The sequence below is a fragment of the Carcharodon carcharias genome, chromosome 1, assembly GCF_017639515.1.
Source record: "Carcharodon carcharias isolate sCarCar2 chromosome 1, sCarCar2.pri, whole genome shotgun sequence".
Taxonomy (NCBI): domain Eukaryota; kingdom Metazoa; phylum Chordata; class Chondrichthyes; order Lamniformes; family Lamnidae; genus Carcharodon; species Carcharodon carcharias.
The window spans coordinates 171,661,898-171,679,164 of NC_054467.1; the positions used below are offsets into that span (position 1 = coordinate 171,661,898).

Below are 17,267 nucleotides of genomic sequence, written 5' to 3' on the forward strand. Positions count from 1 at the left end.
TTAAAAAGCGACTTTTTATAACATAGACTAGAACTGTGACTTGAGCCTGAATATTGCCATTGGCCCGACATGCTGACGCACAAAATGACGCGAGATGATGTTGGGCGTGCGTCCTGACGTCATCGCACGTCATTTAGTCTGTTATTTGGTGGGCGCATGCCAGAGGCAGCTGTGCGCCCACCAAACTGTCAAAGGCCTATTAAGGCCATTAGGGAAGTAATTTAGATGATTAATAGTGCTGCCCGTCCAACCTTAAGGTTGGTGGGCAGGCAAAGAGCCCAAGTGGCCTTCGTGTTTTTCAGGAAACCTTATCCACGGGTGGGACGAGGTTTCCTGAAGGTTTTATAAAATTATTAATTAATTTTTGCACAACTCATAACCGTGTCCCAGCTCATGTGACACTGTCACATGAGGGGGCATGTTTAAATTATTTTTAACTTTATTATTTATAAACTTTTATTATGTGCTTAATCTCCCTGAGGCAGCTCCGTGCCTCAGGGAGATTCCTGTGCTCTTTCGCATGCATGTGCGAAAGAGTGCAGGCCCCTCCTCTCCCTCCTCTCGCTGCCCGCACAGGTAACGCTAAGCGCTACCGGCCGTGTGTCATGCTGGATGGGTCGATTAAGGCCCGCCCACATAAAATGGCGGCGTGCAGCCGATTGTGGGTGGTAATCAGCTCCGTGCCTGCCTCCACCCGCTCCCACCCAACCCGCCCGTCACAGGTAAGTTTTTGGCCTTGAGCTTGCAACAAAGATAGCTACTGTAATTTGCATCACTGTACTCTAAATTGCAACACACTGATATGGAGACACCGCCTCTGGAGAATATGAGTGAGCCACTTATCATGTACCCATTAGCAAGGCATCAAGGCAATCACCTGAGATATTCAACAGTGGATTGCCAGACATAAAATGATTTAGTGATGGCCATGTGACAGGCCCACCTTACGTGTGCGTTTGAACTTCTGCTTTCCCTGTAGTAAGAGCACAAGCAGTTGAGGTGCTGATGAGAGAAGACCCAAGTGGGGTCCCTCCTTCCTCCTTCTCATTTCACCCCACCTTCCAAGCTTTGAACCCTGTTTGCTGACTGTGACCAACCAGGGATGGCCTTACTGCAGACAGAGATCTCTAAAAAGAATCCAACCCAGCACTATCATTTCTAGGAGAACAGCTGAATCAGCCATCTACCTCTACTACTATCTCTTTGTCAGCAGCATAAACTGTCTCCCTCCCCACATAAACCGCCTGCCCTGTTGACTGGAGAACTGCATGTAAAATAGGGTAACTATTAAGTGAAAATGCAAGTTAAAAGATTGACAAAGGTAATAAATAGTAAATTAAATATGAGCACACTTTCTGGTTTCTGGTTTATCCTTCAGCTAATCTTATTGTTTATTTTGGCATTTTTAAAAAAAGTCGAATTAACTTCAGAGATTTTTTCTACTGCATTTTGCAAACAAAAGTCCATATCAAGGCAAATAATGGAAGTTTATTCACCTCACTGGACAGCTGTATTTGGGCGAAACACACATTTCGATTCAACTGCAAATGATAGTGCAGCAGTTTATTATTACTTTACAGGATGCCCTGAAACATGATCAAATCATACAGATTATTATACAATAAAAATTGCAAAATGCACTTTAATTTTTTCCATGTTAACAAATTATCTCAAATTTCAATGATTTTCGATGACGAGGGCCTTATGTTGTTTTATCAGTTTAGGTCAAACATTGGAAAGTTAAACTGACAGAGTAAAACTCAAATTGTTTATAACTGTTATCTGACACCATGAGATTAGATTACGTTAGATATAAATTAATCACTCCTGGTAATTTCAACAAAATATACAAGTTAATCATTTCTGAAACAGACTATTTCGGTATTACGTATACATGTGTACATGTAGGTGTATGTTTCCTGTTTTTGGTCACTCTTCTCACTGGCAGTGATTATCTGCCCTGATGCTGTTTTTGATTCATGATATTCATACAATTGGATGAATGTATGTAATGGTACAACTGTAGATTTATTGAGAATTGAGGGCTGAACTTTCCTCAATCAGTTCTTGGAGGGTAAAGTCTGACTTGCGCCTGCTCTCCTGACCTTGACCCATTTTCTTGGGTTAGGGTCCATTAAATTTTCAGGGAGGGTCCCAGAAAAATCCCTGCAAACAAGAGAGGGCTCACCATTGCCAACTTGGAAAATTCAGATAATACCACAGCAGGGATACTCTAGCACATAAAGAGAAGTGGGTGGTGGTGACTTAAAGGAACAGATGAACCTCGACGATTGAAAATTGATTTTTTTTTTAATGCCTCAGATCAGGGAATTGGACTCAGTATTCACACCATCCACTGCCAGCACACTGTGACAGCAGTAAGTATGTAGGATGCAGTACAGCAATTCAATCAGTTTATTTTGATGGTGCCTCCCTTTCATTCAACCTCTACCACTAAGAAGGACAAGACGAGCAATCTCATGGAAACACCATCATCTCCAAATTATATTTTAGGTCAGACACCATTGTGACTTAATGTATATCACTGGGTCAATATTCAGAAATTCTTTACCATTCTGGAAGAACCATCACCATGTGGACTGCAATCGTTCAAGGAATGGTCCCACCATCACCTTCTCAGAGCAGGATCTATCCTGTGGATTGCAGGGGGTGCTTGTTTGTGGTTTAGTCCAAGTCTCGTTGCTGCTGATCACTGGCCAGTTTAAGATGAGCTTAAGGTTTAGCAGCAGTGTTGTGAATGAGGTGTGTTGGTGGTCAGTGATTTTCTTCCGTTATCGTCAGAGGCTTATAGTTTTAATCTTATAGGGCAGGATTTTACAGCCCGCGGGCAGGCGCGTGCCCAATCTGATCGGGCGTAAAGTAGCGCGCGATGACGCAGTCAAGCATTCCTACGTCATTGTGCATTCGCGCGTTATTTCGGTCGGTGGGCGCACGCAAGAGTCAGCAACACGCCTGCCAACAATTAAGAAGCCTATTAACGTCCTTAATCAAGTAATTGAAAACAATTTTTCGCTGCCCGCCCAGCCTTATGGTTGGCTGATAGGTGAATTGGCCAGACGGCCTTTAGCTTTTTTATGAAACCTCATCCATGAGCAGGCTGGGGTTTCCAAAAGTAATTTAAAAAAATTAAAATTTTTAGACATAATTTTTATTATCTTTCTGCTATTGTTACTGAGTTCTATGTCGCGACATGTTTTTAACATCTTAAAAATCTTTCTCTTTGATTGTAAAATTCTTCAGCTCCCTGAGGCAGCTGCCTGCCTTCAGGGAGTTTCATTGCGCACTCCCCCACGCATGTGCAGATGTTTGCACTCGCCCTCCTCCCACTCCCACCCTGGCAGCGCTGAGGTTCTCAGTGTGCCTTTCACACTAGCTGGCTGTTAATTGGCCAGGCAACGTGAAATCGTGGTTGGGGCCTGATTGCGGGCAGTGGACTGTTTCACAGCCGCTCCTGGGCCCGCCCGATGACTGGAAGATTCTGCCCATAGGGGAGAATTTTCTCCCCATCGGGGGGGGGTTGGGTGGGAGCGGGCGTGGGCGGGTGTGCAGCCGATCGACGCCTGTGATTGTCTGCGCGCCGCCATTTTAAGTGGGCGGGCCAATTAAGGCCCGCCCAGCATGATGCGCACCCGGAAATGCTGAGCAGTCCCTGCGCGGTCGGGGGGAGTAGGCTGAGTCGGGGCCTGCGCTCTTTCGCGCATGCGCATGCACGTGAAAGAGCGCAGAAATCTCCCTGAGGCACAGAGCTGCCTCAAAGAGGTCAGTTTGATATTTAAAAATTTAAATAAAGTAAAATAAAAATTTAAAACATGTCCCCTCATGTGACAGTGTCACATGAGCTGGGACACGTCTATGAATTTTTTTGAAAGTTTTTATTAAAGTTCAAAAACCTTCATGAAACCTCATCCCGCCTGTGGCGGCTCTTCACCTGCCCGCCAACCTTGGGGTTGGACTGGCATGTCAGTTAATTATTTTAATTGCTGTTTAACTGGCCTTAATAGGTCTTTGATAGTTCGGCGGGTGCGCAGCTGACTCTGGTGCGCGCCCACCAAACTCAAGATTTGAATGACGCGCAGTGATGTCGGGACGCAAGCCTGACGTCACTGCACGGCATTTTACGCGTTGGCGAGCGGGCCCCACCCCCGCTCGCTGACCCAAAGATTCTGGCCATTGTCTTTTTCACTTGCATTGTGGATGCTGGGAGAGCCTGATTCCTTTAGTATTCTTGTGTGAACTAGCCACAAGGGAAATATGGAGATTTCCAGAGTGCTGCATAAATGGTTCCATAGCGCTTCATTATGGGTGCATTTTTCTTTGAGAGTCCCTTGCTTTTGGGAGAAGCTAGTTCACACTTATCCAACAAGGGAAGCAAACGGAAAATACTGATTGCGATGCTGATTGATTGAAGTGCTGAGAAGGCAGTGCAATGGTCAATGCGCAAGGACAGGGATGTGGTGCTGAAAGAAATTTTATGGCTCACATGAATGGTCAAGGTCAATGAATGCATGCTCACACACCATATCCTAGCAATTGCACCACCCACCTCACACACTGTTTCATTCGCCAGATGTCATTCAGATGCCTACCAACAATCACTATCAACAATGACTCATTCCTCACATTCACATGCTTTATCTTATCCTTAGAAACTTAACACTGTTAGAAGGCACATCCCTACGTCTCACAGCTTGGACACAGTATCACAGAACCCTGCTCTTGTGTCTTTATGAACTAGATACACAAGAACTGCTGCCTGACCAATGAGTGGTGTGGGAGGCTGAAGGCTTTGAGGGAGAAGAGACAGAGGAGGAAGAAACACGGTCACTTGATCTGATACTAGCAGTCAGATACTGGCACTGAGCAAACTTTAGAGGTTAACATAGAAGCGGGGAAACATTGGGCATGAGTTGCCTGCAACCAGGGCAGGAGGAAAGGATAGCTTGGGTGCCAGCTCTGTGGAAGTTGCTTTACGAGCACGAGGACAGGCAAAAGCATCCACACGACAGGCACTACACAGAAGTGTGAGTAGTTGACTACAGTATGCAGTATTGGATGTTTTCTTGGATAAAGTTGATATAGAATGGTTGCCTTGTGATGGCTTTTATTCATGAACGTGGCCTAGAAGACACTGTCATGGCTCGTAACAGAGGGAGGGTAAGATGTGAGACTCCTATTCAATGGTGATTTGCGGTTGTGTTCACAGGAACAAAAGTCAAAAGATGCACTCATGGACAGCCCACCTAGGAAGGTGGACGTGAGCCTACCTCCTCCTCTTCCTGAAGTGCTTCTCAAGCCAGTGATAACAAAGGCTATGGCGCATGATGGCCAGGCTGTGGAGGGTGCAACTGACCACCACAAATCGGGACACTGGTCTGGTGAATACAGGAGAGCTCCGCAGAGTGTCCCAGGCAGCAAACCATTGCTTCAGCACCTTAATTGTTAGCTTGATGATGTTTCTCACAGCAGCACAACTCTCATTTTAGACCTTTCGAGATAATCAAAACTCAATAAATTAAACAGAACTCAAAAAATGAGAGGGAGAAAGCAGCCCCTGATGGGGCACTGTAACTAAAAGAAAATGTCAAAGGGAACTTACAAAATAAAATTATTTCTGGGGGTGGTGATTTTTTCTCAGCCCCCGCAGTGCCCACCGATCGTGGGAGGCCTCGAATGTGCCGGTGGACACTGCTGTGACTTTCGTTTTATGAGTGCTGGCTGCTTGTGATTGGGTTGCAGATGGGAATCATCAGCCAGGTGTAGAATGGATAGGCTTTGTTGTTTTTGCGTCACAAAGTGAGTGCATTTCAAAAGTACTTCATTTTCTGTGATGTGCTTTGGGACATTCCTGGGAATTTTTAAAGGGCCATGGGGTTGGAACCCAATGAGGGCGGGCTTTGAAAATCCTGGTGCCGGTGGTCATGTTGGAATCCTGACTCCTCTGGTGCAATTTCGTATTTTCAAAGGGCTGGCAGAGGGGTTGGGGTGTGGTGGGGAAACAGAGGATGCAGGAAATGCATTCACCACCAATTAATGGCTCTTTAAGCTCACTAAGGAGCTCACTAAGGGGCCCATCTGTTCGAGTTTAGAACTTAAATTTTTTCTTCCCAGCAAAGTCAAACAGGCTTGTGCATGTTGTGCTGCAGGGACCTGGTAATTTTCAATTGCTTTGAGTTGAAATCTGAAGGATGTCCTACTGGCAGCATGAGTGCCGCACCAAACCTCATCATCCATGGCCGCTTTCGACCTGGCCTTCCAAGGAGCTGTCTGCTCAAATCATCAAGGCAGCGGCAGCCCCCTCAGGGGACCAGCAGAGTACTTTAGGAGACTGTTTACCAAGAGAGAGATCAAGGATGCTGTTCTGAAACTGGTACCAAGTAGGCAGTTCCAGCTTCCTGGAGGCCGCTTATGGTGCCCAGCTCCCCTGTTGACCAATTAATTTAAATACAGCATTGCAGTAGTGACTCAGCTCAAGTACAGCATGATATGAAATTTGTTCAGGTGTTGGTCTTCAACTCTTTTTTAAAAATTTCTTCTTGGGATATGGGCATCACTGGCTAGGCCAGCATTTATTGTCCATCCCTAAATTGCCCTTTTTTTCCCCCCAGATGGCATTTAAGATTTAACCACATTGCAATGTGTCTGAATCACATGTAGGGTAGGTAAGGATAGCAGATTTCCTTCTCTAAAGGACATTAGTGACAACAATCAGTTTCATCATCAGACTTGTAATTCCCAATTTTTACTAAATTCAAATTGCCATGGTGGGATTTGAACCCTGGTCCCCAGAGCATTACCCTGGGTCTCTGGAATACCAGTCCAGTGAAGATACCACTATGCCACAACCTCCCCTTTCTGATTTGAATGTGCTGAATTCAAGATCCTTCACTGAGTTAGTAGACATCATGAAGGCACATTTTCAGCCTAAGCCACCGGTGATCATGCAAAGGTTTAAGTTCAACTCTAGAGTAAGGGCCCCCAGCGAGTCGATCGCACTATGGCTTTGGTGATACTTTAAATTAAATGTTGCAAGATTATTTGTTTTGCGGTGTACATGACGAGGCCATTCTGCACCATTTGCTTGCAGAAGTTAATATTTACCTGAAGCGCGCCATGGAAATAGCGCTAGCAATGGAGAGTGCTGAGAGGGACTTGCAGACTTTGCAGAGTGTGCAACATGGCCCGTTCTTAAGTTAGGGCTGGAACCTGCTACCAGGCATGGTGCAAAGACCAGGGAGGCTACCACAAAGTAAGTGGGTCCCTACCACTAGAAAAACAAAAAGAAATACTGGAAGCAGCTCACCATTAATCCAGAAGTTAAAGTGTTACCAATGTGGGGGTAATCATGTACTAGAAACCTGCAGGTTTAAAGAGGCAGAATGCCACCACTGTCAGAAAAAAGGGCATGTTGTGAAACAGTGCAGGGTGGGACCAAGATAGCCATTCAGACAGCAGGCTAAGTTGAATGAACTGCACAATACAAATGAACCAAAAGCTGCTGCTGAAACCATTTTTTTAAGGCAAGACCTGTGCCTTATACCCTAAAGGAGAAGGTGGATGTGAAATTGTGCCATTTGGAGAAGTTAGGAATAATCCAACCAGTCCAACTTTCAGAATGGGCAGCACCCATAGTCCCTGTGATGAAACCAAATCAAACTATTCGCATCTGCAAAGATTATAAATTAACTGTGAACAAGGCTGTGAAATTAGACAAATACCCAGTCCCAAGGATTGAAGATCTGGATGCTAAACTTGCAGGAGGAAGATCCGACACTAAACTGGACATGAGCCGTGTATACCAACAGCTAGAACTGGACAACACATCAAGAAGGTATGTCACCATAAACACGCACAAGGGCCTGTACCAATATACACACCTACCCTTCAGTGTATCATCTGCCTGTTTGATTTTTCAAAGAGCCATGGAAAGCTTACTACAAGGACTTCCCTGAGCTATAGTGTACCTAGATGACACCCTGTTCACAGGATCAATGGAAGCAGACCATTTGGCCAACCTGGAAGAGGTTTGGAAGAGATTTTTGGAAGCTGACATACATTTGAAAAAAGAGAAGTGCACTTTTCAAGCAACTGAAGTCACGTATTTGGGTCATCGAGTGGATGCTCAAGGGTTGCATTCATTAGAGGAGAAAGTCAATCAAGGAAGCGCCTTCTCCCACCAACGTCATGGAGCTCAAGTCTTTTTGGGCATTGTAAACTATTACGGTCAATTCTTGCATAATCTGTCTACAGTGTTAGCTCCTTTACACTTATTATTAAAGAAGAACCACAGATGGTCCTGGAAGGCACAGCAAGAGGAAGCCTTCATAAAAGTGAAGAAGTTTTTACACTCGTCATGTCTGCTAGTACATTATAACCTGTCTAAGGAATTAATATTCACATGTGATGCATCTCCCTTCGGAGTGGGAGAGGTATTGTCACACAAGGCGGAGGACGGATCTGAAAGACTAGTAGGATATGCATCCAGAACCCTTTCTGCAACAGAGAAGGGTTACTCACAAATTGAAAAATAAGGGCTATCTATTGTAATTGGAATAAAGAAGTTCCATCACTATTTGCACGGTTGACATTTCACCATAGTGTCGGATGAAAAGCCACTGTTAGGATTGTTTAGTGAAGATAAAGTAATCCCATTGATAGCTTCTGCGAGAATTCAAAGACGGGGCTTTAATTTTGTTATCATATGATGCACATTTATGCACCGTCTGGGTGTGCATATACAAAATGTAAATGCCCTCAGTCGCATCCTTTGCCAGATAGCATTACATATACTCCAGTGTCTCAAGAAGTGATACTTGTGTAGAATTTCCTGGACTCCTCGCCAGTCTGCGCTAAATAGATAAAGAATTAGACAAATCGGGATCCAATTTTATCAAGAGTCCTAGAACAGGTATTGCAAGGATAGTCAGATGCATAAGCCTCAGAAGAATCTCGGGGTGGTGGGGGGGGTGGTCTGAGGTCTGGGGGGTGTGGATGTCAGAAGTCTGGGGGTTGGTTGGGCCAAGGTTGGGGGGTCAGAAGCTGGGGGGGGGGAGATGGGTGGTGGTTGGGGGTCCGAGGTCAGGGGTTGTGGTTGTTGGTGGGGTCCAAGGTTAGCAGGGGTGTTGGTGGGGTGGTTGGGGAGTCCGAGGTTGGGGGCGGGGAGTAGGGGTGTTTGGCGGGATGCCGGAGTGCAGGGCTGGCTGGTTGGGGGGATGTCAGAAGTCAGGTGTGGCTGAGTCCCATGAGGTCGGTCTGGGTCTTTACAATAGTTACTTAGAAGAGATTTTAATTCTGCTAACTTTTGCTGAGTAACTATTGGTATAACTCTAGCGGAACCATCCGAAGTTTGCAATTTAAATCACATTTTTGGATTGTTCCCAGCATACCGCAATTGTCCAGAGGAAGTGCGCTTCTGGACAGTTTCCGTGCAAACCCTTATCTGGGAACTTGCCAGAGGGATTCCCCAGGGAAACTTTGGGGTTACCCCCCCCAAATCTGCCGTTAGGGAGCGCAGAAGTTATGGGCCAATGGTACTGCTTTCACTCATACCAAATTCCAAAGATTTGTGAACCCTAATGGGATTAAACACTTCCGAACAACATTGTATAATCCCTCATCCAATGGGTTAGCAAAAAGAGCAGTACAAACCTTTAAAACAGGCATGAAGAAACTATCCAAGGGAACGTTAGAAACACAAATTTAGGGATTTCTGATCAACTATCGCACAACTCCTCATGTAACCACGGGTTCAACACTGTCTGAATTGTTAATGAAGCACTGACTTTGTACAAGATTGAGTCTAGTATTGTCTAATTTAGAGTGGCAGGTGGAGAGAAACCAGGGGAGTCAGAAAGTGAATCATGATGTCCACAGTAAAGGTCGAGAATTTACTGTGTAAAAGACAGCTCTTGAATGAAATTTTGAAACTGGACCGAGATGTGTTCCTGGTACAATCGTCTCTGAAACAGGACCTTTATCTTATCAAGTGGAAAAAAGGATTATTAGGAAACATGTGGATCATCTCAGAAGTAGAGAGACATTCCTGCAACCAGTTACTCCACCTGAAATCAAAGTCGAACCTTTGAACCCTGAGGTGCCAGATCGATAAAGAACAGATATACCTGATGTCTGTTGAAGTAAATAATTCTGAACTGCCATTGTCTAAGGATGTCCCTGAGGCTGCAGTTCCTGGTCAAGTTGATCCCATGGAAGAATTTCAAGTTGTAGAAATGTGTCACTGTACTTGACTCAGCAAACCTCCTCAAAGACTAAATCTATAATTGCATGAACTATTTATTTGCATTCATAAGTTAAGTTATTCTTGTAAATAGGAAATGTAAAACCAAGTTAAAGGGGGAGGAATGTAGTAATTGTAAGATAAACCTTTCATATTGTTATGGGGACCATGTGACTATACAGACAAATCAGCTCTAAACATGGGTAATGTTAGGGGCGGAGCTTTCTAGTCTGGGTCTCAGAACAAGCATGCAGCTTCATCAGGAGCTCTGTTAATAAAGTTTACTTTTCCTTGCAAGAAACCTGCCCTGCACTCCAAGTTTATCACACTAAATGAATGGGTAAGAACATAGCAGATGGAATATGATGGGCCTGAGCTTCCTCAGAGTGGCAATCAGTGTTGCAGGTTGGGGGGAGGTCAGGCATCGGGGATGGGGTGTTGGGTTGGGCGGGGCCTTGGAGGATGGGGCCTTGTCGGGGGGTTGTTGGACCTTGTGGGGGAGTCAGGTCAAGTTTGGTCGGGCCTTGGGGGAGGGGAGGGTGTAGGGCCTAAGTATTGATGTAACACAGTTGGAACTATCCGTAGTTTGCAATTTAAGTCACATTTCGGATGGTTCCCTGTGGAAGGCAATTGCCCATGGGAGGTTTCCATTTCCAGGCCATTGCTGTACTAACCTTACCTGTGAACCTCTGAAGGGGATTCCCCAGTACATTGTTCGGGTACTCCCCAACGCCGCCCCCCCACCCCCCCCCCCACCCCAAACAATACAATGCCCTGGAGCTCAGAAGTTACAGCACTATGTGAATAAGTGTGAAGTTATCCACAGCAAGGCAGAGCATTTCTTAAATGGTTAGGAGGTTGGAAATGTTGATGTCAAAAGGGGCCTGGGTGTCCTTGTTCATGAGTCACTAAAAACTAGCATGCAGGTGCAGCAAGCAATTAGGAAGGCAAATGGTATGTTGGCCTTCATTGCAAGAGGATTTGAGTATAGAGCCTTGGTGAGACTGCATTTGGAATATTGTGTGAAGTTTTGGTCTTCTTATCTAAGAAAAGATATACTTGCCATAGAGGAAGTGCAACAGAGGTTCACCAGAATGATCCCTGGGGTAGCTGGGTTGTCTTATGAGGAGAGATTGAGGAAACTGGGCCTTGTATTCTCTAGAATTTTGAAGAATGAGAAGTGATCTCATTGAAATGTACAAAATTCTTACAGGGCTTAACAGGGTAGATGTAGATAGGATGTTCCCCTGGCTGTTGAGTCTAACAGGACACAACCTCAGAATAAGAAGCAGGCCATTTAAGTCTGAGATGAGGGGGAATTTTTCTCACTCGGGGGTGGTGAACCTTGGGAATTCTCTCCCCAGAGGGCTCTGGAAGCTCAATCATTGAGTGTGTTCAAGGCAGAAATTGATAGATTTCTGGATACTAGTGACTTCAAGGGATATGGGGATAGTTCGGGAAAGTGGTGTTGAGGTAGATGATCAGCAATGATCTAATTGAATGACGCAGCAGGCTCGACAGGCCAAATGGCTTACTCCTGCTTCTATGTACCTGTGTCTTTTAGCATGGCGAGTCCCCCACCCGCCAATGATTCAATAACAACAGTGGCAGGGTGAGACCCTTAAAAAAGGCCTTTGTTAGCATCCGGGGGCAGGAAGGCTGAAGCTGCCTGCAAACCTTCCTGCCCTGGACTTAATTGTGGTGGGGCGGTGGGGGGGTGGAGGGGAGGGGTTGGGGGGGGCGGGGGGCGGTGGGTGGGGGGGGCGGGGGGTTGGGGTGGGGATGGTGGTAGGCAGGGTCACCACCCTGTACCTTCTGCCTGATCTAATAGTTCACCTCCCTCCCCGCCTTGGAACTTGCCTTCCGGAGGAGGAGGGTGGGTGGGGGATTAAATTCCACCCATTGTCATTGCTTAGTTCATATCCTTATTCGTGAAAGTTATTGCTCTTTTTACTGTTGAATATACTTGGTTTCAAAATGATAAACTCAAATTAATTAAATATGTAACAAATAGAAAGCTGTCATGGATGACCCTATTGTATCAAATGTTCAAATCAAATTAATGGCCATTGGGTTTCCATGATTTTGCCATGTTCATTAAAGAAGCTGCATTTATTTACCTATATAAAATTTATCAAAATTCATAGACTTTTTAGTACAAAAGATTGGGAAATCTTTTGACAAATGTTGGGAATCTCATAAACGTTGGGAATCTCATAAACAGCAATTTGTCTAATAACTGCCCAATGTTGTATGAAACTATAAAGGCCACCAGGGACTGAAGTTTTATTGTTGGCCTATGATGAGTTAGCTGATTAGCAATGCCATCATTAAACCTTGATCATTGTGTGGGTTCAATTCTGAGAGTCTCGTATGGTGAAGTAATCCACCATTCACTGTTTAATTAGTGACATGCAAAGGCTGCTTATGTGAGGTCCAGGAGAGAGGCAACGTAACATCTATGGAACAGATCCCACTAAGAAATAGCGTCCTCATGAGAGAAGAGTAGTGAAAAAAAATGCTTAAAAGTACCTATATTATTACATTGACTACTCTTTAAAACTTGACAGCACCAAACTCACGGCCATGATTTGCTTCCACTTTGGAAGCTGCATCACAAGATAACTCCTTGGACAGATTTTCATATAAGTTGGTCTGATGATATTGCTATAAAGTACAACTACTTTTATATGTCCATCTGACTCATTACCTAAATGATTTCATAATTTCAAATGATCTATTCAACACATATAAGAATAAACATGGTGATAAGACATTGGAGCTCCAACAATCTGGTGGAATGAAGAGTTTACAGCTGTGATTCCTCAACTGTGGTTTTTTGAGGTAAAAGAAAGAAAGGCGTGTATTTTTATAGAGCCTCTCAAGAACTCAGAACATTCCATCCTAAAGTGCTTTACAGCTATTAAAGTACTTTGAAATGTAGTCACTGTTATAAGGTAGGAAATGTGGCAGCCAGTTTGTATACAGCAAGTATAATGTGATAATAACCAGATATGTTTTTTTTTTTAGTGATGTTGATCAAAGGATAAATATTAGCCAGGACACAGGGGATAGTTCACTTGCTCTTCAATAAAATAATGCCTTAAGATCTTTTCCAGCCTCCTGAGAGGGAAGATGGAACCTTGTTTTAACATCCAATTCAAAAGACAGCATGACCAACCACAGACAATAATGTCTCTGTACTGTCCTGGGGTGTAAGCTTAGGTTTTTGCACTCAAGTCTCTGGAGTGGACATAAAGTCCTAACCTTTTGACTCAGAAGCAGGAGTGTTATCTCCTGAGCCACGGCTGACATGTCTGAGCAAAGTGACACTGAGCAAAGCCACAGAAGGAGGAAAGAGAAATCTGGGAAGATAACATTTATATAGTACTTTCACAACTACCAGACATCTCAAAGCATTTTACAGTCTCTGATGTAGTTTTGAAGTGTAGTGATTATTGTAATATAGGAAATGCAGCAGCCAATTTGTAAACCGCAAGCTCCCACATACAGCAATGTGACAATAACCAGAAAACCTGTTGTTTGGCAATGCCAACTGAGGGATCAATGTTGGCTGGGATACCTCCCCTGCTTTTCTTTGAGTTGTGCCATGGGATCCTTTACATTCACCTTAGAGGGCAGACAGGGCCTCAAGTTAATATCTCATCTGAAAGGCAGCACCTTTAACAGTGCAGCACTCTTTCATTACTGTACTTGAACCCTAGCTTTGATTTTTATGCTCTGGACTGGGACTTGAACATAGCACTTTCAGAACCCTAGCTTTGATTTTTATGCTCTGGACTGGGACTTGAACTTGGAGCTTTCTGACTCAAAGAGTGCTACCAATTGAGCCACAGCTGACAGGTCTGAAGAAGGGTCATACAGACTCGAAACGTTAACTTTGTTTTTTTCTCTCCACAGATGCTGTCAGACCTGCTGAGTTTTTCCAGCATTTTCTGTTTTTGTTTCAGATTTCCAGCATCTGCAGTATTTTGCTTTTATCACAGCTGACAGGTGGTGATTTCCAAATCCTTGGAGTAGGCCGGTATCCAGCCCAATCTTTTTCTCAGGGAAAGAAGTGTAGCATTGAGACTATAGAAAGTGAAGTAGAAGAATACAAGGAAAATCCACCAAAAACTGTTGAACAATGTATATTTCTCTTATGTTTGTAACAGGGACAGTTTTGGAAAACACCACTAAAACAACAAATGATCTGACCAGCAATAAACAGCGACTTTACTTTAATATTACCATTGCCAGGAACAGGCTTGTCTTTCCTAAAGTAAAGATTTTGAGAGGTGAACTGAAAATCTACAAATACTTAGAACAGAATACGAATTTACATCAGAAACAGAGGCCTGCAAACCTGCAGCTTGTGAAAATCTACCAATTGCTCAAGCCAGCTATTGAAAGGAAAGAATTTCAGCTCCATTTCCTTGGCTCTAAAGTCATTACATCAAATTATGAGAGGGCTGAAACGTTTGACATTCGAAAAACAGTTGAATACTGGATAAACTACCCACAGGAAAATTATGGCCTTGAACTTGAGTTGCTTCCCCGGTTTTCCAGTCACAAACACAATGACGAAGACAAAGTGACCATTGAAGCAGAACTGGAAATAGAAATACAAAAGGTTTTTAAAGAAGTCCGCACACGCCGTGAAAGTCACACTGAGGACTGCCAGAGAAATCAAATACAGTGTTGTAGACGATCGCTACATGTATCTTTTGAGGAGATTGGATGGTCAGACTGGATTAGAGCCCCACTAAGTTACAATGCCTTTTACTGTGATGGCACTTGTCCTCAGAAGTACAAACTTGCTACAATGCATACTCTAATCAAATCAAAGATGAATCATCTTTCTAACGGAGCTATTCCTGCGCCTTGTTGTGTTCCTGCATCCTATGAACCATTAACTCTCCTGCATTTTAACAGTAATAACAAATTAACACTTACAGCATTTGATGACATGGTTGTGTCCAGATGTCATTGCTCTTAATTTTATTAACAAATTCCTAATTTAGCTATTTATTGCATAGAGTATTTATTTGTATTTATGTGCTATACCATCTGCAGTAAAAATGTTTTATCCTGATAATAGTTACATTCAACCCTCTATTACCCCCTCTTATATATAGCCTACATGTCAGATTAAAGTAAAGATGATGCATACATTTCTTTCTGTGGTTACCTTGGTGTGTCATTAAACAGGTTTATTCTTGAAGATTCATATTTACAGCTTACATATCTTTTAAGAAAGCAAGATAGTCCAAAAGGACAGCTAATTAGAATAGAAGTATACAGCATTGTGTACCATCTACAAGATGCACTGCTATAACTCACCAAGGCTGCTTTGACAGCATTTTTCAAACCCATGACCTTTACCATCAGGAAGGACAAGGGTAGCAGACACATGGGGACACCACCACCTGCAAGTTCCCCTCCAAGCCACTCACTATCCTGGCTTGGAACTATATCGCCATTTATTCACAGTCATTGGATCAGAATCCTGGAACTCCCTCCCTCTGAGCACTGAGGGTGTACCTACACCACATGGACTGCAGTGGTTCAAAAAGGCAGCTCACCAGCACCTTCTCAAGGGCAACTAGGGATGGGCAGTAAATGCTGGTCTAGCCAGCAACGCCTACATCCTGTGAAAGAATGAAATGACTGAAGCGAACTGGTTAAAGCAATCCCACAACCTGGGGGTGATTTTTTTTTTGGGAACTTCTTGTGCTCCTTCACCTTGGCAGAAACCTTTTTACGTGCATAAATGGGGTTTCCACTGAACTTCAACTGAAGTTATGGCAGTGGATCAAGAGAAGTCATGAAGAAATTTAACCCTGCTGATGTCAATGGTGCATTTTCCATGTTTTTCCATTCCATGTGAAAGGATTTCTTTGTATCCAAAGAGTGGTGAGGGCAAATGTGTGACAATTCATTATATTGAGCCATCTGTATAATATTCAGGTGGTGTCTTACGTTGTTAACCAAGTACACATCACGTTGTTTGATCTGGATAAATCAGGTTCAGGATCAAACCTAGGTATACTACCTCACTTAATACATCTGATTCATAATACTTGGGAATATAAGCATGGGGAGGGGACTTAATCTGCAGTATGGGAAGAGGTAAACCTGAGAGTAGGTTTAGCTACCTGACACTATCTCCAAGTTAATTTTTTTTTGTAGGAATAACTGGGAAAGGAGCCTGTTTGAATGATCAATGAGGGGATATTTCTCTCCAGCTTTTCCTTCTGTAAGGCTAAAACAGGCAGCCAATTGGATTTCTCGCCATGTTCACAATATCATACAGCTATAAATCAAAACATCTGTGCCCTTTATATGGTAAGGAGGTAGCAGTACATATTGACATGACTTGGCATGGATGATTTTGTAGCTGAAGTGCCAAGTTTCCTATGTTTAGATTATGTAAATACATATGAAAGCATGGAATTAGAAAAAGACCATTTGCCCCATCAAGCCTATTTCTTGCACAGATTATAGATATTTGCAGCCATCATGGACTATGAAAATATTCTGTAAAGTTTCACTCTCTCCAAACCCCTGACCCCTCCAACCCCTGACCTCTGACCCCCAACCCCATCCCCCTCGCTCCCGACCTCTGACCCCCCACCCTTCCCACCCTCCAACCTCCAACACCCCCGATCTCTGACAACCCCAGGCCCCACCCCTCCCAGACTTCCGTTCCCCTCGACCACTTCCCCCAGACCTCTGACCTACCCATCCCCACCTCCAACCCCAGGTTCTCCGAACAACCACCAAGCCCGCCCCACCCAGACCTCCGACCGACCTCCAACCAAACTCCCCCACCCCCAGACCTCCAACTGACCATCAGCCCAACCCCACTCCGAACTTCCCCCAGACTTCCGACCAACACCCATCTCCCCCCGAACCCCGAACCAACCCCACCTCTACCCCACTGTACCTCTGACCGAATCCCTGCCCCACCCCCCCAACGGACTTCCAACGGACCCCCCCACCACCTCCC

The 17,267-nt window shown here is 44.3% G+C and overlaps 1 protein-coding gene across 1 annotated transcript; it reads left to right on the forward strand.

Annotated features, from left to right (window-relative positions):
- Positions 1 to 641: 641 nt before the first annotated feature.
- On the forward strand, positions 642 to 15,254 carry LOC121275662 (bone morphogenetic protein 2-like). The gene is made up of 4 exons (XM_041183181.1): positions 642 to 722; positions 2,827 to 3,012; positions 5,225 to 5,396; positions 14,431 to 15,254. The coding sequence occupies exons 1-4, from the start codon at positions 642 to 644 to the stop codon at positions 15,252 to 15,254; spliced, it is 1,263 nt and encodes a 420-aa protein (XP_041039115.1).
- Positions 15,255 to 17,267: the final 2,013 nt, after the last annotated feature.

Coding starts and splice junctions, on each gene's coding strand:
- LOC121275662 (XM_041183181.1), top strand. CDS start 642: ATGGCGGCGTGCAGCCGATTGTGGGTGGTAATCAGCTCCGTGCCTGCC. Junction 3,013..5,224: donor CTATTAACGTCCTTAATCAA/GTAATTGAAAAC, acceptor TTGTGTTCACAG/GAACAAAAGTCAAAAGATGC. Junction 5,397..14,430: donor CAAATCGGGACACTGGTCTG/GTGAATACAGGA, acceptor TGTTTGTAACAG/GGACAGTTTTGGAAAACACC.